This window comes from Mollisia scopiformis (assembly GCF_001500285.1).
Source record: "Mollisia scopiformis unplaced genomic scaffold LY89scaffold_20, whole genome shotgun sequence".
Taxonomy (NCBI): Eukaryota; Fungi; Ascomycota; class Leotiomycetes; order Helotiales; family Mollisiaceae; genus Mollisia; species Mollisia scopiformis.
Genome location: NW_017263600.1, coordinates 57,677 through 82,787, shown reverse-complemented (window position 1 = coordinate 82,787; position 25,111 = coordinate 57,677). Strand labels below are relative to the sequence as shown.

At 47.5% G+C, this 25,111-nt stretch overlaps 8 protein-coding genes and 1 non-coding gene across 9 annotated transcripts; 6 read left to right on the top strand and 3 right to left on the bottom strand.

Annotated features, from left to right (window-relative positions):
• Positions 1 to 432: 432 nt before the first annotated feature.
• LY89DRAFT_622645 (DUF1680-domain-containing protein) lies at positions 433 to 3,212 on the bottom strand. Its single transcript, XM_018210983.1, has 6 exons — positions 2,624 to 3,212; positions 2,214 to 2,564; positions 1,840 to 2,161; positions 1,626 to 1,788; positions 1,237 to 1,499; positions 433 to 1,186 (listed from the first exon to the last, which is right to left on the bottom strand). Exons 1-6 carry the CDS (start codon positions 3,028 to 3,030, stop codon positions 701 to 703), a joined length of 1,992 nt encoding a protein of 663 aa, XP_018067060.1. The 5' UTR covers positions 3,031 to 3,212; the 3' UTR covers positions 433 to 700.
• A 254-nt stretch (positions 3,213 to 3,466) lies between these two features.
• On the top strand, positions 3,467 to 5,447 carry LY89DRAFT_785298 (MFS sugar transporter-like protein). Its single transcript, XM_018222878.1, has 5 exons — positions 3,467 to 3,739; positions 3,868 to 3,961; positions 4,010 to 4,066; positions 4,114 to 5,101; positions 5,170 to 5,447. The coding sequence occupies exons 1-5, from the start codon at positions 3,538 to 3,540 to the stop codon at positions 5,383 to 5,385; spliced, it is 1,557 nt and encodes a 518-aa protein (XP_018067059.1). The 5' UTR covers positions 3,467 to 3,537; the 3' UTR covers positions 5,386 to 5,447.
• Positions 5,448 to 5,658: 211 nt separating this feature from the next.
• LY89DRAFT_687673 (uncharacterized protein) lies at positions 5,659 to 7,424 on the top strand. The gene is made up of 2 exons (XM_018215557.1): positions 5,659 to 6,951; positions 7,285 to 7,424. The coding sequence occupies exons 1-2, from the start codon at positions 5,713 to 5,715 to the stop codon at positions 7,291 to 7,293; spliced, it is 1,248 nt and encodes a 415-aa protein (XP_018067058.1). The 5' UTR covers positions 5,659 to 5,712; the 3' UTR covers positions 7,294 to 7,424.
• Positions 7,425 to 9,469: 2,045 nt separating this feature from the next.
• Positions 9,470 to 9,552, bottom strand: LY89DRAFT_t57. The gene has a single exon. It is a non-coding gene; the product is annotated as a tRNA-Arg (tRNA).
• A 462-nt stretch (positions 9,553 to 10,014) lies between these two features.
• LY89DRAFT_672843 (Tricarboxylate/iron carrier) lies at positions 10,015 to 11,215 on the top strand (the record flags this gene model as incomplete). Its single annotated transcript, XM_018213310.1, has 4 exons — positions 10,015 to 10,118; positions 10,205 to 10,338; positions 10,386 to 10,480; positions 10,526 to 11,215. The coding sequence occupies 4 exons, from the start codon at positions 10,015 to 10,017 to the stop codon at positions 11,213 to 11,215; spliced, it is 1,023 nt and encodes a 340-aa protein (XP_018067057.1).
• Positions 11,216 to 13,233: 2,018 nt separating this feature from the next.
• Positions 13,234 to 15,835, top strand: LY89DRAFT_190512 (kinase-like protein). Its single transcript, XM_018205699.1, has 6 exons — positions 13,234 to 14,195; positions 14,246 to 14,327; positions 14,377 to 14,724; positions 14,776 to 15,238; positions 15,287 to 15,374; positions 15,426 to 15,835. Exons 1-6 carry the CDS (start codon positions 13,350 to 13,352, stop codon positions 15,678 to 15,680), a joined length of 2,082 nt encoding a protein of 693 aa, XP_018067056.1. The 5' UTR covers positions 13,234 to 13,349; the 3' UTR covers positions 15,681 to 15,835.
• Positions 15,836 to 16,135: 300 nt separating this feature from the next.
• Positions 16,136 to 19,098, top strand: LY89DRAFT_687670 (tRNA processing endoribonuclease-like protein Trz1). Its single transcript, XM_018215556.1, has one exon. It carries the CDS (start codon positions 16,140 to 16,142, stop codon positions 18,921 to 18,923), a length of 2,784 nt encoding a protein of 927 aa, XP_018067055.1. The 5' UTR covers positions 16,136 to 16,139; the 3' UTR covers positions 18,924 to 19,098.
• A 20-nt stretch (positions 19,099 to 19,118) lies between these two features.
• Positions 19,119 to 20,643, bottom strand: LY89DRAFT_785293 (uncharacterized protein; the record flags this gene model as incomplete). Its single annotated transcript, XM_018222877.1, has 1 exon — positions 19,119 to 20,643. Exon 1 carries the CDS (start codon positions 20,634 to 20,636, stop codon positions 19,119 to 19,121), a length of 1,518 nt encoding a protein of 505 aa, XP_018067054.1. The 5' UTR covers positions 20,637 to 20,643.
• A 1,867-nt stretch (positions 20,644 to 22,510) lies between these two features.
• LY89DRAFT_785292 (uncharacterized protein) lies at positions 22,511 to 24,143 on the top strand. The gene has a single exon (XM_018222876.1). The coding sequence runs from the start codon at positions 22,872 to 22,874 to the stop codon at positions 23,874 to 23,876; it is 1,005 nt and encodes a 334-aa protein (XP_018067053.1). The 5' UTR covers positions 22,511 to 22,871; the 3' UTR covers positions 23,877 to 24,143.
• Positions 24,144 to 25,111: the final 968 nt, after the last annotated feature.

The following is a 25,111-nucleotide window of genomic DNA, read 5'->3' as shown; positions in this document are numbered from 1 at the left end:
TTGAGAAAGAGGAGAAGCAAGCCTGACCATTGCAAATATGGTATGCTCCTCCCCATCCAGCAGGTCGGCAGTGGAGAACCTGGAGAGCTTCCCCATGCCCCAGATCTGCCAAGCAAAGGGTCCGGCAGGGCGCATCGAAGCTCCAGCTGGAAAGCCGTCAGTAGAAGGAAAGGGATGGGGTCGCTAACCCACCGGAGCGGCAAGTCTTCCAAATGCAGCCTAGTAACCCTACAGTGCGAACTTCCACTACTGCAACCTTCTCCACATTTGGTCTTGACTCGAATATGCACCTCAATTGGAGCGCGAACATCTCCTTTGTGCCTCATGATCTCACGCGACTATTCATTGTGCTAGCAAGTTTCTCCGTTTGATGTGTTTACGTGTTGCTTTTGTTTCCTTACACGCCACTTGCCCTACAACACACCTTGCGAACCCCTATAGCACAATCCAGTGACAGGTGCCTGATTGACTCCATAATTTACTGCAGTGTTCGACCAGATACCCGCAGTCATCGAGTGTGAATCCCATCCACACGAACTTTCATCCAAACCATCATGGAACTGCCAACCACAGCGATGGAGGTTCACGTGGAGACCTCACAGGGCCTAGATCACAGCTGCAGTCAGCCACCACCTACTGCACAAAACACTGAAGTCAGGTTCGCCATGAGAGGAACGAGTATTCTATCATATTCATAACACTATCTCTTTTTACGAATACCCACGCGCATGTGGCCCTTGCCTCCACGATTATCTCGAAGCGCATACGGGATAAAATGTAGCTTGTCAGAAGTCATGCCTGTCTCCTGCTTGATGGCACTGAGTTCGATGTGTGGACTGAGTTCTGTGCCGACCTCAAGGATGGACGGGATAGTATTCACAGCCAAAGCGACATATGGTTCTCCCATCTCTTCTGCGGATACATTCGTCTCTTCGATAGTACTTGTTGGATCCAAGACAAGGCTTTTGAAATGGTCCGTGACCCACGGGTTGTCGATATCCTCCAAGCAATATATCAGAGGTCCGCGTGCAAGGGCTAAGATATCTTGATTCGTGTATGGATGAGGCGTAACAAATCGTGGCTTCAGGGGTACTTCCAGCACGAATGAGGAGTTTTTCTTCAGCCAGTCTGGCGGCAGAGTCAAGTAACCCTGCTCAAGCTTTTGATCAGGAGCATTTGGTACAAACTGCGATTCTCAATCAGAACGGCGCAAGGAAACAAAGAGACGAGACCTACCCGCCATTCATCTGCCCAGCTCGGGATTCGGAGTTTGATTGTGGATTTTATCTCAGAAGCATTTCGAAGAGCGAACTCAACTCTCCCTTCCCACGGCCAATTTGATTTCTGTTCTAATTCCACGACTTTGTTTCCAACGGGAATGGATAATTGAGCCGAAGAGTACATGTGGACATTGACCTGCAACGTGTCTGGCTCATCATTATTGAAAGTCCAGAGGTATCCGCCAATATATCCTAGAAGTCTAGTCACATTTGGTGGACCTATTAGCCCAAGGTCAGCTTTCGCTTCTCAGTTCGGAGTGTATCATAATTTGTCGAAGCTTAAGATATAGTGTGCGCTCTTAAACTCCGTCGTTCATAAGCAAGTGCAAGTAAATGAGACCTTACAGCAGGCACAAGTAAACCACTCAGCTCGCTTCGATAAGTCTGTGTCGGTGGATGCGAGCTGATTGACATAAGTAAATTGCTTCCCACTTGCTGACATTCCTGTCATTACTGCATTGTAGAAACAGAGCTCCATGATGTCGGCATATTTTCCGTTCAGATCCAACTATTGCTTAGTTAGCCTTCAGGTTTAAACTCCTCCAGCTATATGCATCACCTGAAGAAGTCTCTCAGCAAGCATCATGACACCAATTCCTGCACATGTCTCAGCGTAGCATCCTCCTTCGTCTGTGCTTGAGGGCAGAAAGTAATCGATCCCAAAGCCCTCCCATTGCTTCTGAGCTCCAATTCCACCTGTCAAGTACATTTTCTTGTCAACCATATTGGTCCACAGTCGCTCTACGGCCGTCCGTAGGTTTTCGCGCTTCGTATTTTCGACACGGAGAAGATCCGCGCAGGCTGTCAGCAAATACATGGCTCGTACCGAATGCCCCTCTATCGTTTGTTGGTCAACTATTGGCTCGTGTGCTTGCTGATACCTGCATATGTCAGACACAAATTCGGCAGTACAAGGACTCATTTGTGAGTTACCAATAGCTTCGAGGTTTTGGCATGTATACTGGTCTTTCATTTTCCTTGTCTCCCCTTGCTTCAGCCTCGACATCATAGTAATGTTGGCCGTCTTGACCCTTCGGATTACCGCGCTCTTCGATGAAATAGGTGGCAAGAGCTAAATGCTTTGGATCTTTCGTCTTCTCGTAGAGGCGAAGCAGAGCTAATTCAATTTCTGGATGACCTGGGTATCCATGTTTCTGGTCTGGAGCTGGTCCGAATGTACGACACAGCAAGTCAACGTATATGAGGATTGGCTCCATAAGGAAATCATTCTGGTAGTGATGGCTATGCGCCAACGCTCCCTCAATCAAGTGCCCAGCATTGTACCTTGATTGGAAAGTTAGTTTGTCTATTTCCCACAATGGGATAGTTGACGGCCGACTTACAGCTCATGAAGATCTCGGAGATTTGAAAATCGCTTCTCTGGTTCAACGACCGTGAAGTGGATGTTCAGATATCCGTCTGGCTGCTGTGCAGCTCTGATCATATCAACCAACTCTTTTATGGCTGCTTCTATCTCTGGGTTTTCCTTCCATTGAAGAAAATAACAGGCCCCCTCGATCCATTTGGCAACGTCCGAGTCCCAGAATAAGTGATTTGGGATTGGTGGCACATCTGGGGCATCGCTGTATGACTGATGCCATTGCAACTTGAATGCATCATATCGACCAGTCGTCTTCAAAACATTCAATTGATACAGTAAAGTATTGGCATAGATGACTTCACGTCTTCGGCTGATGAAACTGGGTGAAGGGAGTGTAGTGTTGGTGAAGATATTTTGAGGATATGCCATGCTGGAAGTCACTCGCACAAGTGCTGATAATCCTGCTGCAGAAGAACAAAACTTTTTTTTGAGCAGGAATCTTGACAGCCTCGAATTAAAATGAGCCGAGGTCTGGTGATATCAATCGATTTGAGCAATCGCATCCGGTGCACAGTACCTTGCAGTCCCATCCTGTGGTGGCGAGAATCAAGAATGGGAGCATGCCTCCGGAGGACCTCCACCGGAGCTGTGGTATGCTGCAAATCTCTAGGGTTGCAGCGGCAATCCATTCCCGGGATTGGGTTCACCCCAGCGACTTTTACCCCACCATTCCACCACTCCACATAATTTGTTCCGCTCCACAACCCCACGCCCACCGGAGTCTGCTTCTAGACGACCATCAGTTCATCGCTGCACATGCTGCGGGGTCTCCAATAGTATATGACTGTTGACATGGAACGGATAAATTCGTTTCGTCAAGTTCAGTTTGTTTCTTCGTACTTTGCTTGAGTATCAAGTTGTTAACAATTCTGCACAATGGGTTTCTTCCAGAGATTTCTGCCTCCCAATGATCGCTATGCAGCTCTTATGCTCTATGGCATGGTCTTCAGTACCTGCTTTAATGGTTACGACGCTGGAATCATGACAGTAATTCTAGCGGATCCTCAATTCAGAGCCTACTACGCAGTCAATGCTACCAAGCAGGGTGTTATTGCGACTATTCCATGGGCCACAACCGGTAATTGTCTAAATCCGATTTTCGAAGATATACTTTTGTCAACGAAATGATACTTGCACTTTCCCATTGGAAATGTTCAGCTGTTACAGTGAGGAAGCTTGCTTCAGAATACTTATTCGATTGACTAGGGTTTGCTCAACTGATCGTCGGTGGTTCCCTCGCGAATTGGATTGGACGACTGTGGGCCTTGAGGATATCTATTGCCGTCATGATTGTTGGAGTGTAGGTCACTCACGAAGTCTCCCGAACTATTGTTTTAATTCGTGATAGTGTTATTCAGGTCGTACCCAATACTTATGGCGTCCTTATCTTAGGCCGTCTCACAGCGTAAGTAAGCCGCCAGACTTATTCAAATCATCATTAAAACTATATAGTGGTCTTGGCTTTGGTTGCGTATACATTGCTACCAGTTTATATGTTGCCGAATGCGCCCCAAGATCTTTACGAGGAAGCTTCGTCGGAACAGTGACACAATTCGGATACCAACTTGGAACATTTATCGCTTTTTGGGCTGGATATGGCATGTCTTTCCACAGCTCGCCGTACAACATCGCTTGGAGAGTATCCAACATCATTCAAATCCCGATTGGAATAACATTCGTCTGTATTTCGTTCTTCTACATTGAGTCTCCGAGATGGCTTTTGGAGAAGAACCCCGACTCGCCAGAATTATGTCTTGCTTCTCTTGCGAAGCTTAGATCGGGAACGATTAACGACGAGCATGTTCGGCTTGAATTCCATGAACTTGTCGCTTCTCACGAATACCGGAAGCGCTTCAACACAGGATATTGGGGAATCTTTTCAAGCGCGGGAATGAGAAAGAGACTTGCCTACGGCGTCTACGCTATGGCGTTGCAACAATTTGGTGGTATTGCTGCCCTGACCATGTACGCCGCGTTAATCTACGAATCCTTGGGATGGAACGCTGGTCACCAAGCACTCGCCATCAACGGTATACAAGCCGCACTACAGCTTGTTATCGTTCTTGTGAACACATTCACCGTTGATCGATTTGGCCGAAAGCCTCTCCTCATTGCAGGATTCACGATCCAGTCCTTGGCACTTCTCATATTATCCTCGCTTACCACAACCTACCCTGATAATACAAACCGAGCTGCTTGTGTTGCCGAAGTCGCTATGCTCTTCATTGTTGGTTTGACATATTGTTGGTCTAACGGTCCCATCACGCCTGCTATTGCTTCAGAGATCTTCCCTCAGGAAGTCCGTGATAAAGCCTTCGGTCTCTCCCTGCTTGGACAGACTGTTTGCCTTCTTGCTTTGACCCAGCCATGGCCGAGATTCAACCAAGAGGTTGGAGCTAAAAGCTACTGGCTCTTGTTCGGTCTCAATGTTGTTGCATTGGTAAGTCATAAATACTCTCACCATTCGGTACTTAGATGTGGAGCCGAAGCTAACATAGTTGGGAACAGATCTCCGTGATTTTTATTCTACCAGAGACCAAGGGAATCTCACTCGAGCGTATGGATAAATTGTTTGGTGAAGTTGATGCTGTTGCAGCGGGCGAGGAAAGTACTTCTGCTGAAAAGATTGAGGCTATAACGTACAGCGGTGGAGATGTCAAAACCGCCGTGACAGATCATGTTGAGGACCACTCTCAAGCCGCTGCAAGAAAGGACGAGCTTTGAACTAGCTTTGAGATCTAAGTATAGCAAACAGGAGCTATATCAGCATTTCGTAGTCAGATCAGGAGTATGAAATACCAAAGTATCAAATCAAATTGCAATATACCTATCTATGTCTTGGCTTGGTTGGAACGAACAGTGAATTCTAAAATCTCGTGCTATGAATATGAATATCAAGCACTTTTGACTCAAACAATTCAGTCCGGAGATATTAAAAGTTGGTATTTGCAGCTTAAAGCCACCTCTGTCCTCGCTAATTCCACGCATGCTACAACCCACTTGAGGCCGACGTCACCGAGCAGGAATCTTCACGTTTCTACTATTTCAGCCATGTCTGGCTTTAAAGATACCTTGAAAGGGGGTTGGCATCCGAAGGGTAAAGATGGCAAGTCCAAAGAATCATGGCGAGGCGACTTTAAAGGCATCGATCAAGTGGCAGGATGGATGGGCAAAAAGAAGAGTCCCGGTGAAGAGGCATCCGACCACATCTCACGACCACTACACACGCTGAAGGACCCTGCGGCTTTCGGACCACCTCCAAAGAACGTCAAGTATCATGGCGGTGCTGCTCTTCCGAATCAAACCACACCGGATACTGGTGGTTGGGGGGCACCCATTCCCAAGGAAGAATTAGAAGCGAAAGAGAGGGAAGAACAGGAAGCAGCAGAAAGAGAGGCTGAAGAGGCAGCGAAGCCAAAGCCTCCTCCGGTTCCCTATCGAGCAAATACCACAGGACTAACGACTTCTCATCTCCCTCCTCCGCCAGGTCGCAAAGATGGTGCAGATGGCAGAACGCCTGCTGCGGACAAACCAAAGCCTCCGGGCCTCCCTCCACGATTACCTCCAAGACAAAACTCGAATACCTTATCTTCTCCACCCCCATCATATAGTTCTGCAAACGAAACCGATGCACATAAAGGAATACTCAATCAGGGGGCGTTGAACAGACTGGGAGCTGCCGGGGTATCGGTACCAGGTTTTGGTATTGGAGCAGCCAAAACGAAGCCAACTCTTCCTCCTCCCAGTACGACATCTCCATCGCGAAGCCCAGCACCGAATGCTTCTCCAGTTCAGGCCTCACAACTCAATGAACTCCAATCCCGATTTTCACGCCTTTCGTCTTCGACAGCACCAAAACCAGAAACCCAGAGTGAGGGCACAACATGGGCCCAAAAGCAAGCCGCGCTTAAGACTGCGTCTTCCTTTAGGAACGATCCATCTTCAGTGTCATTCAGTGATGCTAGAGCTGCAGCCAGTACGGCTAACAACTTCCGAGAAAGACACGGAGAACAAGTGAAATCTGGGTGGCAATCCGCCAACAAACTAAACAACAAATATGGCATTGCGGATAAGGTGGGAGCTTATGGCGGGGTATCGAGTCCACAGACGCCAGAGCCGGATAATCATCAGATTGAAATGCATGACAATACGAATGATACTGTAGTGGCAGCCGTGGCTGGGAAAAAAAAGCCACCCCCTCCTCCTGCGAAGAGAACTGATTTGACGAATGGCGGCTCCTCGAGTCCAGCGCCTCCGCCTGTACCATTATCAAGCAAGCCGAAGCCTCAAGTAAGTGTACATTATCAATAAGCAATCTTCCTATGTGTTGGTACTTTAACTCGCTCACTGCCTGCTTGTGATGTGCCTTTTCATAGACTGTCCTTCCACGAAATTTCTATTCTAATGCTCCGAAGCATTATGAGCACTATGGAGTTTCTGTAGTGTAACCTCTATATTGCTCATGTCAGCTCCAGAGTGCCAAGCACCGCTGTTAATTGCAATACTAGCTTTCAGCAGTCCCTGGAATTTTCCAGGTGGAAGAGGACTGGAACGAAGACAGAATTTTATCATCAGTAATATGAACATTTTGGGCTCAAATTTGCTAATTCCTCAGCCAACTAGTTTCCATGAACCCAAAGACCTAGATCTAGACCTCCAATCACTATGGTTTGCACAAACACCAGCCAGATTCCCACCAAAAACAATTAAACCAAACGAGATAACATATGCCGCTACATCTGGCTGGTCATTTTCAGGAGTCCGGAAAACACATACATACTCGGTGCATATGCGGTTTTACAAAGATCTCTCAAGTACTAAAATACATTTGACATGGGATAGTAGCAATCCAGGTATGACTGTCAAAGCACAACAAAAGCACTTTCCTCCTCCTCGACCCCTCTCTCGGAGTGAACTAGATGGTTATCGGCAGCAGTATGTCTTTTCTAATTTTCTAAAGTCCACAGCTGACATCGATAGATATTCCGATTCACTAGCAAGCTGGTGTGAATCCAAGATGGGTCAACAAGTCGGAGATGGAGAGTGCTGGACGCTCGCTCATCACGGCCTGGAAGCAATAGGGGCAATGCCTTCACAGACTTTAATCCACGGTGCACTTGTATACTCTTGCCTCCCAGCACAATCATCGAATCCTCAGCCGCAAGGCAGCGTTCGTGATTCGGGAGTAGCGAGAGGTGATGTTATACAGATTCTCAAAGCCCACTTCCAACTCAAGAATGGAGGATCGGCATGGGCTGGGGATCCAGACCATACCGCGGTTATTACTGGCGTTGAGCCGAATGGCGTCTTGAAAGTTGTGGAGCAGAATGTTGGAGGTGTTAAGAGAGTGAAGACTGGGTCTTATGATATGTCTACGATGGTGACAGGAGAGCTGAGAATATACAGAACTGTCAGTGAGAGCTGGGTCGGAAAGCTGGATCCGAACTGGTGAATGTGCTTGATTGCATGGCAATAACACTGTATTTCATGGAGATAGTCAGTCTCGAATCCTTTGATATCGGAGATATTTCTCTCCTGACAGACATTCTATGCTCAATGATGTAGTGAATTGACATCTTGCCCTCAACGCCTCGCTATTCTGCTCTCAAAATACTCCTAAAACCGTTCTTCGCTGCCTATCATCCCATCAAATTAAGAGACCACGACCCCTCCCTGAACGTTCAAACCCAAAGAATGCTAGGCATTCCTCTAGTATCTGCGTACCAAGAAATCCATGATGTTCAAATGAGGCAATTGATGAAAGGGATGAGTGTATTTCATGCTTTCTGATTTATATGCTAAAGTGATGTTAATAGTAAATTCGTGGCCTTATCCTCCTTATTTGCTACATCAATCCAAACAGCAGAGTCCAATAACCAAGAATGAATGACTCTTGACGTGTTCATAGTAGGACTGCGCCCTTACTTCAGACAAGGGCACCGTACACACCTGAGTCAGGTATTGCATATGCACTGTGCCGTAAAGACAATCCACACGGTCTTAATTTTCGAAAGTCGAGGACTAGTCCGCAGATCATTCTTTCTGCCTAGCTTGCAGTGTACTCAGAAACCCGGTCTCTTGTGAACGTACTGAGATATTATAAGGCAGATACAAACAGCAGAGATTTTATCGAGGGACTGTGTCTCTAGGTCTCTGACAAGAACGAGTGATTGGCTAAGCTAGCTTTTTTGACTGCCCTCGACTCGAGCCGAGCGGACATCTCGAACATGTCTAGACCAAAAGGTTTTTTGTCACATATAGAACTCGCTCATGATCAAATAAGTGCTTAAGATAAAGACCAAGGATATAGTCATCGAAATTGTCCTGTCCAAGGCACCTCGACGATTGAGAAAACGGTAACCAAGAAGGATTGGAGATGCATAGTAATATCTAGAAAATTTTGAATTACCAAGTCTTTGAGGTTGAGCTGTGTTTAATGAGCGAAATAGAGTAAGACTTGGAATAAGTCATGCTGTCGAGGATGAGAGCGTCACATGTCAGAGCACACAATAGTTAGCGAGTAGAGGTAGAGATATAGATGGGCGAGCAGAAGCAAAACTATCAAAATCTTGCCGACAAGTATGATCTGTGAGGCGGACTGTTAGATGAATTGCAACAGCCATAAAATCAAGATGTATATGTCAAAATATAGTTCAAAGATACAAGCACAATCTAAGAGTGTGAACCGAGTTCACACGAGTGGAGTAAATACAGCTCGGCTAGTTTTACAATGGCAAAACCAGCACAAACGCCAACAGGATCGAAAAAAGAAATTGTTGAAGCTTTGCTTCAATGGAGATCATTCCGTCGACCCAGGGAAGATTCGAACTCCCAATCTCCAGAGACTTTCGTTGCCGAAATCTGGCGCCTTAACCATTAGGCCACTAGGCCTCAAATTTTGAGGATTGTGTGTCAAAAAAATTGCTTATTTAACATTATCAAAATGTGCACTTTTGAGGGGGCGAAAGAGCGGAATGAATCCGCTCAGTACTAGTTTCACATCAGAACTCTCTCTGAAGAAAGTATTATTGCGACTACTTTGGACTATACTAAGTCAAATACACTGTTAAACTATGTGAACCCTTCTTATGCTATTTAATGGTACAATTCTTTGCTTTTGATCTTTTTCCACATTTAGTGGACCTAGCGATTGTCCCACAAGCTATCAGACAAGCGAGGTCGGACATTGTCCAGGAGCAAGCTCTAAATTTCTTGCGATTGAGCTTCACCCCCCTTCACCGCTCAACACCTCTGGGTAACGAGTCCAAAAACTCGCCCCAGGTAGGAGTCAAGTTACTCTTCAATTTGTCTCACGCCTCTCTTCCAATTCGGTCCTCCCCAATTCAAATCGCAATGTCCGCATCAATACCTGGAAATCGAGAGCTCCCCGCCTCTCAATATGATCTCAGCACATATTGGGGACGAGTGATGCACTCCGCAAATATTTCAGATCCTAGGTGAGGAGGGTATTTTATTAGTCTCAGTAAAAAGGTGTTTGGAGTCAAGCAATTGCTGTGTAGCACAAGTGCTGAATGTTGTACAGGACATTACTCGTGAATGCAGCTGGATTGGAACATGCGAAGAGTCTGGTGGCAGGATATAAGCAGGGGAAGATCGCAGAAATGAATGATGAGCTATGGAAAGCGAAGAAGGTGGTCGATTCGACATTACACCCGGGTAGGTGCTGCAGGGCTGCATAAAGGCATACGAACTAATGCTGCCAGATACCGGCGATCCAGTGTTTCTACCATTCCGAATGTCCTGTTTTGTGATTTCGAATTTGGTCGTTACTGCGGGAATGCTGACACCTGGACTCGGAGTAAGTCCTTCTATATCACTATTTTGTAATTACTGATGGTGGCAGACGACGGGCACACTCCTCTGGCAAATCACCAATCAATCCCTCAATGTTGCGATCAACAACGCCAATGCCAACAAATCTACCCCTCTATCCATTTCGAAAATCACACAATCATACTTCCTCGCAGTGGGTGCATCATGTTCGGTAGCATTGGGACTGAATGCTCTCGTACCTCGATTAAAGCGAGTCAGTCCAGCCACAAAGACAATCTTGACAAGATTGGTTCCGTTTGCGGCGGTTGCAAGTGCTGGAGCTCTCAATGTCTTCCTCATGCGCGGAGAGGAAATTAGACAAGGCATTGAGGTGTACCCAGTTCTTTCGGAGGCAGATAAAGCCAAGTTGGCAGCGGAAGGCAAATCAGAATCCTCAGTACCATCCCTCGGCAAGAGTAAGAAAGCTGCCACTCTCGCAGTATCGGAGACTGCTCTTAGCAGAGTATTGAATAGCTCCCCAATTATGGTAATTCCGCCATTGATTCTGGTCCGACTTCAGAAGCAGGACTGGCTCAAGAAGAACCCAAGACTTACTACGCCTGTCAATCTGGGCCTCATTCTCACCACCAGTCTGTTCGCTCTTCCATTGGCTCTTGCAGCATTTCCACAAAGACAGAGTGTTGATGCTTCCAGCCTTGAAAAGGAGTTTTGGGATAAAGGCGGAGAGAACGGGAAGGTTGTATTCAATAGAGGTATATAACCGGAGTCCGGAAACTATACCCAAGAATCAACTACTCTGAAGATGGCGATGGTAAGAATAGGTCAGCAATGACCTTCACTGCCCTCCATGAGCAGCTCATATACACGACGGAATCAGAACAGCATCTGTAAAACTACTTGCATTTTCGAAGCATGGCGTTTGCTGGCCGGAGTTTATTGCATACATACACAGATGGTAGAAGACAGGTTAAGACACATTTTTCGAAGGTCGATTGTTGCTTGTGCTGCCTTTGGTCTCACGATCGGATACATTCCAATACCTACAATTGTTCAGGCTTGGCTTGCTGGATATGCAAAATGCACACCCACTTGGGCTTCTTCCATTCTTTCTGAAGTGAATGATGCTACTTGTACCAGATCATTGAGCACCCCGGCCAATTTTCCGCCCCATACGCACTGGATGTCTGTACCTAAAGAGAGGCATGTACCTATGTACCAGACGCTTCACGTGCCAAACTTCACCCCTCATCCGGAAAATCACCATTCCAGGCGAAGATGATGCGACGAATGGGCGATCACACTTCTCGCACGTCCATATCAAGCTTTTCATAGAAACATTTGATTACCTTGGGGGTATGGAAATGTTTCTGAAGTGTGGAGAGAAAATAGGACCATTTTGTCTGTGAGACAGGCGGCGATCCTTTGCATCTCGTCTGTGAAATTGCCACCCTGAACGTGCGATCTTCCTAATGAGGGGTCGTGATAGAACGCGTACAGGACCCATGCTGCCACCTGGAATCGTGTAAACACTGCTCCCCATCTCCCCAACTGCTGATATCATGGCATGATATGTGCACAATGGGAATGGAGTCTTCCATGGTGGATTCAAACGCAAGGCGTGGAATATCTTGTCTTGGCGGTAACCTTGCTGCGGTGCTGAGGATTCAGACTTCACAGTAAGAATGGGGGACCAACGCCGGTTATATGAATCGAGTCGAATCACGAAAGGGAGCTGCTGCATGGCGGGAGCTCGGCTTTTTCGTTCCTGTCCAGCTGAGCTTACAACAAGGTAAGATTACTCGGGCACATTTTTACAGTGACCGTAGATTCCTGGCCCCTTCGAATGCGGGAGGTAATGAGAGTTTATGTCCGGTTCTGATATTTGATGTCAGCGGAGTGTGAGTGGATTGTGAGTGGATTGCCCGGTGAGGGGAAATGCTGCTGCGTAATTTGGTTGCTGCCCAGAGACGACGGACGACCAGAGACAAAAAAGCATTTCATTGATTGATTGATCGATCGATCACTCACGCCCACAAGCAGGAGATAACATCTTGTCGGCCAAAGGATTACCTGTTTGGTCAGACTCTCTTACAATACTGTAGGCCTCTGTCACTGCTTCAGCCTTGCTGCGATAAAAAACGGCCAAAGTCGTAGTGAGCAGTCAGAGTGAATAATTACCTAGATCGTTTAGACAGGGAGGTGATAACATTGACATACACCGTTGACATAAGCATGTCTGTCACGACGCTGGTGAATGAATTCTCCTTTCTATTCTACTTGTATTGAGACGTCCCAAGTCCAGTTACAGTTGCAGATGCAGTTGTCCAGGTCCATCACAACCAGTCTCCTCAACCGTTGAAAGTGCTGCAGCGTGCGGTGCGCAGTCTCGGTGGTGCACAGCACACTCAACTCACTGCACTTACATAGCAAAGCGGAGGTCTTGACCACGCTAGACCGTGGGAAGCCAAACACTCGCCATCCGAAGCGACAAGCCCAACTCGCAACTTCTTGAAAAGAATCTGCCTTCCAACGACGCTCCAGTATTCCTCTACGAACACATCTCGATGATAATTCTTGTACTGTAGTCTTCCAGATACACAGGCACCTCCATTTGCCACGGTTCGACCGCGAAATGTCCCGAGTCTGACGGGGAATCTCCATTGCTGCGACTTTTGCCCACACGCGCCGCCCTGCTACGACCCAGACAACCAGTCTTCAACCCTCACCGCGCAATTCACCCGATCTCGCCAGCAAAGTCGAACTTCAGGTCCGCAGAGTCTATGCTCTCGACCTGAACTCCTGATCAAGCCTCATCGGCCTTTTCACGAGCGCATTATCGGTTCGCCGTCGTCTGAGCCCACCTGGGTGCGAAACGGTACATTTCTCATCGTGCAATGTCGACACCGTCGACACTGCCGCCCCATCATCCGAACTACGGATACTCTCACCATCAGAACTATCAATCCAACAGTGGTTATAGAGCCAACAACACTCTCTTGAACGGCGGCAGCCGGTTGGGAGCGCCATATACCCTTCCGACTCCTTCGAGTAACGGCACCTCAGCGAACAGCGTCGCCGCTGCTGACCCCACACGAATAAGTCAAAACACTGCACATTCGTCGTCAAGACCGGAAACGAAACCAGCTGCTATGCCTGCCTCATCCTCCGTCTCCGTCCCCAAGCAGAATCCCAAGAAACGGCAACGATCTCGGGAGCGGGAGCCGGATTGGCATAAATTCTACAAGAATGGTCTGCCCAAGGAGGTCATCGTCATCGATGATTCCCCGACCCCTGAGCCATCAGCATCAGTCCTCTCAAATACGCAGAATGCCCGCTCTGTGAACGGTGGAGCCAGGCATGCTGCAAAGAGAAGGAAGGGCGATGACGTCGGATCAGTCTACGATCCTGTATACCATCTCGGTCCCTCCCATTCCAACAATCAGAGCCCTGAGTATAAGGATTCCTCTGGTTCTACCATCTCAACTGATCGGACAACTTCCGCTATACACACTACTGCCGCAACATCACTCGGCTCTCATTCGTCGAACGGACACAATGGCTACGAGGCTGTTGATGTTCAACCTGGTCAGAAGAGAAAGAGAACAGCGACTCGACTTCAAGTGGCTACGGAGGCCAAGAAGAGAGACTTGGAGACAAATGGGGATGCATTCACAAATTACAGACCACCTCCAAGACCACCTATCAAGGCGCCAGATGTCCAGGTGAAGCAGGTTGCTGATGTGAGTTCTCCTGGAGCCCGAATCAAAATTCTTACTGATGTGTGAAACAGAATTCCTACACCAAGAATAGCAAGGTTGACGACGACGATGGACACTACATTGTTGTGCCTGAATCTGATCTGACTGAAAGATGTGAGTGAATTTAATTCTCGTTCCAAATATTGACGCTGACAATGAACAGACCAAGTCACCAAACTCCTTGGACAAGGAACTTTCGGCAAGGTCGTCCAGGCCCGGGATCGGAAAAGAAATAAACAGGTTGCTATCAAAATTATCAGGTCTGTCCAGAAGTACCGCGATGCCTCCAGAATAGAACTACGAGTCTTGTCTACTCTAAAGGCAAATGACCACGAAAACCGGAATCGATGCATACATCTTCGAGACTGTTTCGATTATCGGGGTCACATCTGCATTGTCATGGATTTGCTCGGTCAGAGTGTTTTCGATTTTCTGAAGGGCAATGCTTTTGTTCCTTTCCCCAACAGTCAGATTCAGAGCTTTGCAAGACAACTCTTCACCAGTGTTGCATGTAAGTTTTACACCAAATTATATAAGTAGCGCTGAAGCTGAGATATTGCAGTCCTTCATGATCTGAACCTCATTCATACCGACTTGAAGCCGGAAAATATCCTCCTGTGTGATAGTGCGTATCAAGCATTCACGTACAGCCGTCGAATTCCGTCGTCATCGAGCACGGTCAACCGACAAGCTGCTCAACGAAAGGTCCTCCTCGACACTGAGATCCGATTAATTGACTTTGGATCTGCCACCTTCCAAGATGAGTATCATTCTTCGGTCGTTTCCACTCGACACTACAGAGCCCCAGAGATCATACTCGGTCTCGGCTGGTCCTTTCCGTGTGACATCTGGAGCATTGGTTGCATTCTTGTTGAGTTCTTCACCGGAGATGCCTTGTTCCAAACTCATGACAATCTCGAACACCTAGCTATGATGGAGGCTGTTGTCGGCAAAAGAGTGCCTATGCCTCTGGTACAACAAGTCAATGGTTTGGCCAAGAGAAGTGGTGGAAATCCCGCCGCAAAGTATGTTCACAAGATCGGAGGTGAATAACATATACTGACTTTTAATAGATTCTTCAAGCGACTGAAGCTTGATTACCCGCAGCAGGAGACGACTCGAGCTTCAAGACGCTTTGTGAAGGCTATGAAGCGTTTAGAGGTACGTTCCTAGTGCTACCTTCATCTCAATAAAGACTAATAGCATGAATAGGAGATTATTCCTGATAACAACAACAAGTTCTTGAACAACTTCCTGGACTTGCTCAAGAGGATCTTTGTGTATGACCCCGCGGACCGCATCACAGCCAAACAGGCACTTCAGCATCAATGGTTCAAAGAAGCCGCAACGCCGGATGATGGCACAGAGGCAACAAAAATCCGCTTACAGCGGCAACAAGCCAGCGAGGAAGCAGCTGCTCTTACCGCAATGGCTACTCAATCGAGACAAAATGGATATCGCCATTAAGTTTCCAATCTCGAATAATGCATGTCATGACGGCGCACACGGAAATGGGGGAGCGAAGGGCAATCTTTATACTTGGATCACAGAGTGTCGGTTCAATGCGTTGGGCGGTGATAATGTTGACTTAGCTGGATGTTCAGTCAAAACGTTGGCTTTAAAGCAGATTCTACACGTTGGGTGATCGACATTAGAGAGATCAGGCTCTTTCGCAATGGTGATGATCACCTAGCGATGGGTTTCATGACACACCATTTCATGTACAAACTTGCTCCTTAAATCAATAAATAGTCCTCTGGGCCGTTGATCTCCATGTTTACTTCTGCAGCCTCATCCTGCACATCTCGTCCTCGTGTACTTTTTGATAAGGATTCTGATAGCGGTGATGACTCATCTGGCGACCATAATTTTTAGGAGATATCAATATTTACTTGCTTGGACGTGCAGCTGTATTCGAGTGACTCTATGCATGAATTTCTCCCCAGAATAACGCGCTACTCCAAATCTCAGCTCATCCCACGGCTGAAGACATGCCTAAAATCTACAAAGGTGATTGAAAATACACCTGTCTGCAGACAGTTCCCGACAAAGCTGTCTTACATAGAGCTATCTTCATTCGATCGAGTCTTCCCAGGCCCATTGCTCTTTGGACGTCAATTGGCGAGCGAGGAATATTACATACCGTTCGAACCCAGGCGCAATAATAACATCAGCAGTGCACAAAAAAGCTACGTCTGGAGACAGACGGACGCTGGCATCAAAATGAAATGCTGGTTCCAGTTCTTAAGCACGCCTACCGCGGACACGCCTGGCACGACACTCCTCCTACATTTCGACAGCAAGAGATACCTCGTTGGAAATGTTGCAGAAGGGACACAACGTGCTGCTGTGCAGAGGAAGCTGGGCTTGGTCAAGGTTTGCGATATCTTCCTGACCGGGACGACGAACTGGGCAAATACTGGAGGCTTGATGGGAATGATTCTCACACTGGCGGACTCGGTCACGGCTGCGTTCGAGGGCAAAGTAGAGAAGCTCAAGCAATCGGAAAAGAAGCAGGGGAAGGAAGCTGCTACAATTGAAAAGCCTTGGCTGAACATACATGGTGGAGAGAATTTGACGCATACAATTGCTACAGCTCGACGATTCATCTTTCGGAAGGGCAGGCCACTGTATACGAATGAGTTCAGATCCAGGGACCCATTACCAGAGGACTGGGAACCTACTTGGAAAGACGAGTTGATCAAGGTCTGGGCTATGGTCATAGATCCCGAGACTCGAAGTCCGAGGAAGAGAAGTCATGACGAGTTCACGGAAGACGTACCGTTGGTTTCTACAGATGGAGAGCAAGAATCCAAAGAGGATCTTGAGGATCGAAATGACCAAATCCGCAAAGCAGTTGTGTCACAGATGTTTGACTCGGATTGGCGCTTGGATGCATTAGTCAAGATGAAGCTCTCGGAGGTGAAGAAACCAGCAGGAATTTTCCGAAGAAATGAGCAAGGCAAGATTGAGAAATACATTGGTCCAACAGTGGATGAGGACCCTTCTGTTGCGAACATCGATGTTCTGGTGCGGAACCCTTGGCCTGCGGCCATGATCGACGATCTTCCGCCTGCTCGGCCATGCTCGAGCTCAGTCTGCTATATCATCAAGACCTATCCCCAACGGGGTAAATTTAATGTTGCAGCCGCTAAGGCCGCCGGTATCAAGCCAGGGATCGACTTCAGAAGGTTGACAGAAGGTGAAAGTATCACTACAGCTGACGGCAATATTGTGACCCCTGATATGGTCTTGGCTCCGACCAAGGAAGGTGGTGGCTTTGCCATCGTTGACCTGCCAAATGAATCCTATATTGCACCACTACTTGCTCGAGGCGAATGGTCTTCTGAAAAGGTTATGGCTGGTCTTGAAGCAGTAATATGGATTTTAGCTCCAGGTCTCGTGGAAGACCCAAGACTGCAGAAATTCATGACAGAGCATAACCATCTTAAGCACGTTGTTTCTTCAACAGATTGTTGCTCAAACTACCTCGCTCTAGAATCTGCTGCTTCAGCTGCTATCCGCTTGCATATGTTCGATTCTGAACGTTTCCCAACCCCAAAATTCAGCAATGAGATTAAGCCTAAGAAAGACGACAGTCCGCGTCCATATTTGAAGGCAAGAGCGGGTCTCACATTTCAGCTCCAGCCAAAGACTGAGCTTAAGGAGGACACCATTATTCCCTACCTTGACACCGCTACGGTCGTCCGGGACTTCAAAACAGAGTCAAAAGATGTTGTTGACCTAGCAGATGCTGCTCGAGAGCAAATCGCTAGCCCAGAATATCAAGCCCAACTTTCAGAGAACCAAGCAGATATACCGAGCAAGGACGCCGAGGTTATTACTCTAGGAACTGGATCTGCATTGCCGTCGAAGTATCGAAATGTTTCGGCGACGTTGTTACGAGTTCCTGGCTACGGGAGCTACCTATTAGATGCCGGAGAGAATACCCTGGGTCAGCTGAAAAGAGTCTTGGGAGACGAATTGCCTGCCGTGCTGCGTGATTTGAAGGCCATTTGGATCAGCCATCTCCACGCTGACCACCACCTTGGCACTACTTCGGTTATCAGGGCGTGGGCTGAAGCAACCAAGTGTGATGAAGCGACAAAAGACAACAAACTTCTTATGGCTTCTCATAGAGACATGCATAGATGGCTCGCGGAGTATGCACAAGTTGAGGACTTCGGTCACAATAGAACGGTACCCGTACACATGAGATATTCGGACGCTGACTACTACAACTTGTCTGCAGAGGATACGGAGAAATATGGCTTGACTTCAATCGCTGCATGTGGCGTGGAGCACTGTTTTGGAGCTTTGGCTGTTGCCTTCACCTTCCCTAACGGTTTCAAGGTTGCCTACTCTGGAGACTGCAGGCCATCGCACAAATTCGTCAAGATTGGTAGAGATGCCACATTGTTGATCCACGAAGCTACTTTCGACGACGAGCTTCAAGGCGACGCTATGGCCAAGAAACACTCGACTACTTCTGAAGCCTTGGATGTTGGTCGAAGAATGGGTGCAAGACGGATACTGCTTACTCACTTCTCTCAACGGTATCAGAAGATCCCCATTATGGATAGTCACGGCGGGAAGGATCAAGTGGCTATTGTTGCTTTTGATTACATGCGTTGCAAGATTGAGGACTTTGTCAAGTTGGAGGCCTTCAAGCCTGCTTTGATGAAGCTCTATGAAGACAAGGAAGATTAGAGCTTTCCATACCCTGTTTCTCTGCTCTTGAATACTGCATGGGTGGCGTTGGTGGACATCTTGAGGATACAAGGCGCATGAAACTGAGGGGTTGAGCAAATTCAATGCATAGCGAACACAGAAAAGCGAATCTTGTATAAATAGCATTGTAATCACCACCAGAATCTAAAAGACCATGAATCTGATTCTGCAGATTTACCACCCATCTTGACGAGTCTGTCGAGAAGCCCGACGGCCAGCGAAGTCGCTCCATACTGTTTCCCTATTTTCAGATCGCTTCGGTATTGGCGGCGCATCAAGCTCTTCCTCATCGTTCCCTTGCCAGTTTTGAAGATTTCCTTCCGCAGCGGACTCTTCTTCTGCTTGTCTACGCATCATTTCCGTGTATGCTCTCGCTTGCTCCACATTAGCATGTTTAAGATGGCCAGTGGCCATCGATCTCGCATCTCCTGGTCGTCGGCCGTAGATGTCCCTGCTGTATTCACTCGCTGTGTACGCTGGCGCTTGGTGAGGTCTCAAGGGTGGAACTGCCGCGGAGGATCGGCTCATTCGAGCGCTACTCAAGCTGTCCATGTATGTTGAACGATTCTGTGGTCTTTCTGGTCTGGGAGGGAGATCATCAAATCGCCGCAAGTTCTCGGCTGACAGACGGTCAGGATGGATGGTAGTAATGCTCGCGTACGACGTGGACATTGATGGTGGTGGTCTGGGTGTTGATGGTCGAGCTGTGCTGGAGGTCCCGGTACGGAGAGGCGGTATTGACTTTCCGAACGCTGTGTGGATATCGTCATGAGCTGCAGGGCGTCGAAGAGCCGTTGCGGATGATCGTATGCTATAAGCATAGTGGCCAATGATATCTCCTTCGGGATCATCATCTTCATCATCATCCTCCCACGTATTATCTGGCAACTCGAACTTCTCAGAACCGCCTTCAGCAACCAATGTCTGTTCCTCGCTTATCGCTCCGGAAAATAAAGGAGAAGTAGGTTCGTCAAAAATCCCTTCCTGTTGGTTACGCTTCGTCTGCCGTCTCGCAAGCTGCATATCTCGTCGACAAGCTCTGACTTCTCTTGCTAGAATATAGCTTTCTGCTGTAAGCTCTTGCCCAATTCCGGTCCACCGAATCCACGACTCCACCAGCCTCAACAGTCTTGGCTCCTTTCCTCTTTTCTTCTTGCGTCCCAGCATCGAAGATCGGAGATCACACAGCGTGTGGGGATTGCCTCCAACAGCAGCCAGGATGCAAGCCTCGCAATCACTAGGAACACGGAAGAAACGAGGCTCTTGCGGCATGACTTGATAGGTAACTCGGTACAAGTCGACAGACATCCAGAGACTGTTGAGCATCTGGAGTCTTTTCACATGTCGCTGGATCTCTGTGTCGATGAAGGGGTTCTCAAGGAGACGAGCTAGGCGAGTTGTGCATTCAGCTGAGATTTGGAGAAAGATTCTTCGGATGAGGTAGGGATTGAGATTCTTGTGAGACTTGCAGAGGGTGGCTTTATCGGGACTGGAGCTCATGGACATCCCAAGGCGGAGGAGCATATCTATGGGTTTCAGCAGCTGAGATGATAAGTCGGAGACTTTGGTCGACTGATCTTTTAGCCATGCCTCTGTTGGAAGTTTTCCAGGTGGTAGACTTAGAAGTTGTGTTAACTGCTCTATGTCTTTAGTTGGGAGCTTCTCGATGAGGTGGATAGATGGTGGTGCCATTCGGAAGGGAGTTTGGAACTTTAGTTCTCTTGGGAGTTGAATTTGAGTAAGTGGTGGTCGAGCGAATTGTTCACAATAAATGTGGTTATCTTGCTGAAAGTATATGTATCACTACATCTGTAAGAGGAGGGTCGTTTTGAAGAGACCCTTTGAGCATCCACGCTAAAAGTCTGACTCCCATGGAGCACTTCCGTTTCGTGAAAGTTCCACGCCGTGTGTGTGTCTTCTGGAATGTGATCCCATTGGGCGTCTGCTTCTGGAAGCAGTGTCTTCCTTTGTCTTTGTTGCAAGTGAAACGCATTCTTTCATACACAACATCATTGTGAAGTGAGAGTCTAAGTGGCTCTGTAACATCAAAAAGACAAAGAATAGTCTCGTGACCACATCCATCAATGTGCTATTGTTTGAAGCTGTTTCATTTTTGGCAGAAGCTTAGCGGAAGGTTACCTCATTAATATCTCGGTCTTAGGCCTTTATCTACTTGGGCTTCCAAGGGTAGTACTCTACTCGATCGAAAGGCGACTTGCCATTTGATGGTATCTGCATGTGTCGGTCTTCAGTGGCCTATTCCTATATCCTATGAGAATGAATCTGCAATGAAGCATTTTTTGTTGTAGTAGCATAATAACTTTCTGTCATGTCGAGGATTGGATCAATGCATGAATTTCTCAGAACCATCTTTTTACAAATTTCAAGAGTAAATGGAGTCAATTTTGATCTGATAGTCAGCCGAGGGTTCATTCATCATCTATTGCTTCCCCTCGCCCCCCTGGAAAGCTACTCAAGGAGTTTGGCAGGCAATTGAATCAAGTCGTATTCGTGTCGACACTCAGGGCACGTCCTCACTCCTGTATTCAGCCAATCTCTAATACACCGAAAGTGAAAACGATGGCGACACGGAAGCCTTCGCACATGATTCCCCTCCGCTCTAGAATCATAGTCTAGGCACACACCACAAAACCTTCCTTCTCCCAATTCAGATCTCTCCAAGAACACATCAGCTATATTCTTCCTCGGGAAATAGACAAACGTCTGATCTTTAAAAGGTACTTTCTGGAGAAGTCGCTCCTCTTCTCGTGCTTGTAGCCATTCCGATCTGAGCTTATCACCCCACATCGAAGCTTCCGTGCAAGTCAGGCGTTGTCCTTGCTGGAGATCAACTCGCGCCTTGTAGTCCTCTTGTCTTTGAACGAGGATGGGTATCGTGTATATGGTGGCCGTTGAGGAGAGTCGCGAAGGACCGCATGCTATACACAGTCTTCTGAGATATATGTAGTTGATCTGGCAGTTTATACAGCTCCGAGGTACGAACAAGCTCATGATATTTTTCAGTATGGGAATGGATGCGAAGTATGGTATGTGAGCTGTGCAACCGGGGCTATGGATGGTATTGGTGGTGACATGACCGCAACGGTGGTGAAAGCTTTTGTTGATAATGCAAGACATGCTGCTGGTGTTGCACAATGTTATTTTGGTGTGGAGAGCAGGGATAGCTCCGGACTGAAGAGAAATCGAGATGGCACACCCCGAACATCTGTTCTGGTTGTAAACCTCTTTCAAAGGAGTTTCATTGACCCCAAGCGTAAAGGAAGCTCACTCCCATGAAAGAAGCATGCGCTTAAGTTAGTCCTCATACAAAGGTTCCAGCATGTGCACCACCACAAAGAAGATTACAAACATTGCAGAGCAAATGACTAAGAGAATAACATTACCGAGTTTGGGAATTCCTGAGGCTCGTATGCAAAGCTACTGCCGTGACGCCATTGTTTTGCCACAAGCTGTAGAAATGTGATTAGAAAAAAGTGGTTTGGTGTAGGTGCTCTCCTCTTTCTAAAGAGCGCACTCATATACGCCCGGAATCACTCGATATGAATGTTCCTAACGCCGAAGCCACTATAGATACCGACCTTATTAGATTTACAGACAAGGTGATTAATAAGAAGTCAATTCTCGAACCTGACAATGCAGAGAACTTCCGAAGACCATGACCGACTAGCATGGGTGAGAAGCTTGGATCGAAACAATGGCTTTGTTGTGTTTGATCCTAGAGATAACTTATCTTATGACACTGTTTGTGACTTTATGGATACCATACCCAAGTCTTGAACAATCAAATTCCACAATGCCTTTCTCTATAGAAGAAAGAGCATAACGCGACAGGCTACGCTCCACATCCTTGAACACAAGAACAACGATGGTCTTCTTTCTACAGAAGTAGGCACATCCCGCATAACAATGCCATTTAGATCATTCAACTCAAACTTTCACAACAACCGCAACAAAGAAACCTTTCAACAACACAAGATGTCTTGCATAATCACTATTACATTCTGGCACCTTTGCGGCCACACCACCAGCAAGACGGAGCACGAAACAGGGACCGTATTAGGAGCGCAGTTCCGATGCCCAACTCTCAATAACCGAGGGGCCTCGTCTTTCCTCGGTTCCGTTCTGAACGCTATTTCTCGTCGTAGATGCAGATTGTCTAACACGGTCTACGACTACACCCATGACCAGTGCCCTGACCAGTGCCCGGCTTGCACCATTCTTCCCAACCGTTACATGGGCGGGGCGCTGGCCAGGCGAAGATTCCGATACAGGCAATTGCGAACTGAGCAAGTGCAGGTGGAGGCTCAAAGAGCAGCGGAGGTTAATGCAGATCGAGCGATGGAACCACTCGAACAAGCTAACTGGCTTGTAGACATGTTTCATGATATGTTTTATGCAGCCGACATCTGGCCTGAGGAATTAAGCGACGCAGATGTCAACAGACTCCACGCTCTGTATGCCGAGCAAGAAAGAGAGTTGTTGGATTTAGAGGAGATGCGCCGACGAGCAATCCGTGCCGAAGAAGAGATGGAACTGGTCAGGCTTCGTGCGGTCGAGGACTGGCTACGACTACAGGAAGTGTCCCGCGCAGAGCAGAAGGGTAGAGGTGTCCCTCTCAGACGACAATCTCTTGCTTACTACCCAAGACCTGGCCCAACTGATGATAGACTCCTAGCGAAGTCTGATCTCGACGAAGACGACATCTGCCCAGTCTGCCAAGAGCATCATGAGGTACGTGGAGACGGTTTAGACATACCCGATGAAGTGGATGACGTGAGGGAGCTGCCCTGCGGGCATAAGTTCCACTACTTCTGTATTACCGAGTGGCTCAATACAGGGTCAAATTCGTGTCCATACTGTCGTCACGGGTATTGGCTAGTCCGACCATTCATCTTGGGCCGGCTATTCTAAATCAGAAAGCAAAAGAAATAACAACAGACTCCTATAACATTAGAAGCAAACAGATTGGCAAACCCCAAAACCATTCACAACCAGTACCATATAATATCCCATATGTGCAAGTTAATACCTAATCGTATCCATCTAATAGAAATTGAAAAGCGCAGCACAAGTGAGACCATATAACTGCTATGATTTGACCGACCAAGATTATTACAATGCTGTGAACGAAACGAAACCGAAAGCCAATAGGCAAGTGCTACTTAACAAAAGTAGACCGGAAGGCAAAAGCAATAATCCGAAGCCACTTGGCAAATAGGTAGAGCTACAAACAATTTAGTTCAGGATCACCAGCCAGAGAAATAAAAACTGGGTATTCTAGTCGAGCAACACAATACTCATCCCGTCTCGCTATGAATGCCACCCATACCAAAGACCAAAGAAACAGTGTCATCTGAACAATATTCCCAACGCTGTGGAAACGTGCCACGATAGACCTTGTGACACTATTTAGGTCCAAATTTCAAGAAATTACCCCGCATTCTGGGGCCGTGACACAGTAACCTCGTGGCATCTTCTTTCCACACCCTCTTCATGGAGACGCTGTAACACAAATCACCTAATATCCAGCTGACTTTTTCTTCCCCGTAGTTTCTTTCATTTACTCCCCTCTGTATCTCGACCCTTCCCTAACAACTCTCCTCTCCTCAATATATTCTCCACCTCCCTCTCGTCTCCTCCCATCTCGGCTTCTATGTCTCTCCCCAACACCTTCTACATAACCCTCATCTCGAAATCCTTCTCGATCCCGGTCCATCTCCCTCTCACGGAATCGTTCGTTCATCCTTTCACTGTACCGCTTCCTATCCTCTCTCCGCGCTTCTTCTGTTATAACCACAATCTCATCATCATCAGCTTCGTCTACAATTCGTCCTACTCTGCTACCAGCCCGACTCCTTCTTCGATCATCTCTCCCGTTGTGTTCTTCGATAACCACAATCTCGTCGTCTTCTTCCTGTCTCGGAGGAGGTGGAACATATGGTGGTCTAGGTGGGATAAACTCTCTCTCGATGATGCGACTGCCTCGTTTCTCAGGGTCGGCTCTTTCCCTTCTTCGTTCGGGGTAAAGGTCTAGATCTCGTTCGCGCCTTCCGTTTGCAGTCGCATAACTATCCCTCACCACTCTCTCTTCTGCAGCTCGATCGCCTTCCGTAGTGAATTGTCCACGATCATATTCCGACTCTCTC

Coding starts and splice junctions, on each gene's coding strand:
- LY89DRAFT_785298 (XM_018222878.1), top strand. CDS start 3,538: ATGGGTTTCTTCCAGAGATTTCTGCCTCCCAATGATCGCTATGCAGCT. Junction 3,962..4,009: donor GCCGTCATGATTGTTGGAGT/GTAGGTCACTCA, acceptor AATTCGTGATAG/TGTTATTCAGGTCGTACCCA. Junction 5,102..5,169: donor GTCTCAATGTTGTTGCATTG/GTAAGTCATAAA, acceptor AGTTGGGAACAG/ATCTCCGTGATTTTTATTCT.
- LY89DRAFT_785292 (XM_018222876.1), top strand. CDS start 22,872: ATGCCATTTAGATCATTCAACTCAAACTTTCACAACAACCGCAACAAA.
- LY89DRAFT_622645 (XM_018210983.1), bottom strand. CDS start 3,030: ATGGCATATCCTCAAAATATCTTCACCAACACTACACTCCCTTCACCC. Junction 2,162..2,213: donor CCAAAACCTCGAAGCTATTG/GTAACTCACAAA, acceptor TGACATATGCAG/GTATCAGCAAGCACACGAGC. Junction 1,187..1,236: donor GCTGGGCAGATGAATGGCGG/GTAGGTCTCGTC, acceptor TGAGAATCGCAG/TTTGTACCAAATGCTCCTGA.
- LY89DRAFT_687673 (XM_018215557.1), top strand. CDS start 5,713: ATGTCTGGCTTTAAAGATACCTTGAAAGGGGGTTGGCATCCGAAGGGT.
- LY89DRAFT_190512 (XM_018205699.1), top strand. CDS start 13,350: ATGTCGACACCGTCGACACTGCCGCCCCATCATCCGAACTACGGATAC. Junction 14,328..14,376: donor ATCTGATCTGACTGAAAGAT/GTGAGTGAATTT, acceptor GACAATGAACAG/ACCAAGTCACCAAACTCCTT. Junction 14,725..14,775: donor ACTCTTCACCAGTGTTGCAT/GTAAGTTTTACA, acceptor GAGATATTGCAG/TCCTTCATGATCTGAACCTC.
- LY89DRAFT_687670 (XM_018215556.1), top strand. CDS start 16,140: ATGCATGAATTTCTCCCCAGAATAACGCGCTACTCCAAATCTCAGCTC.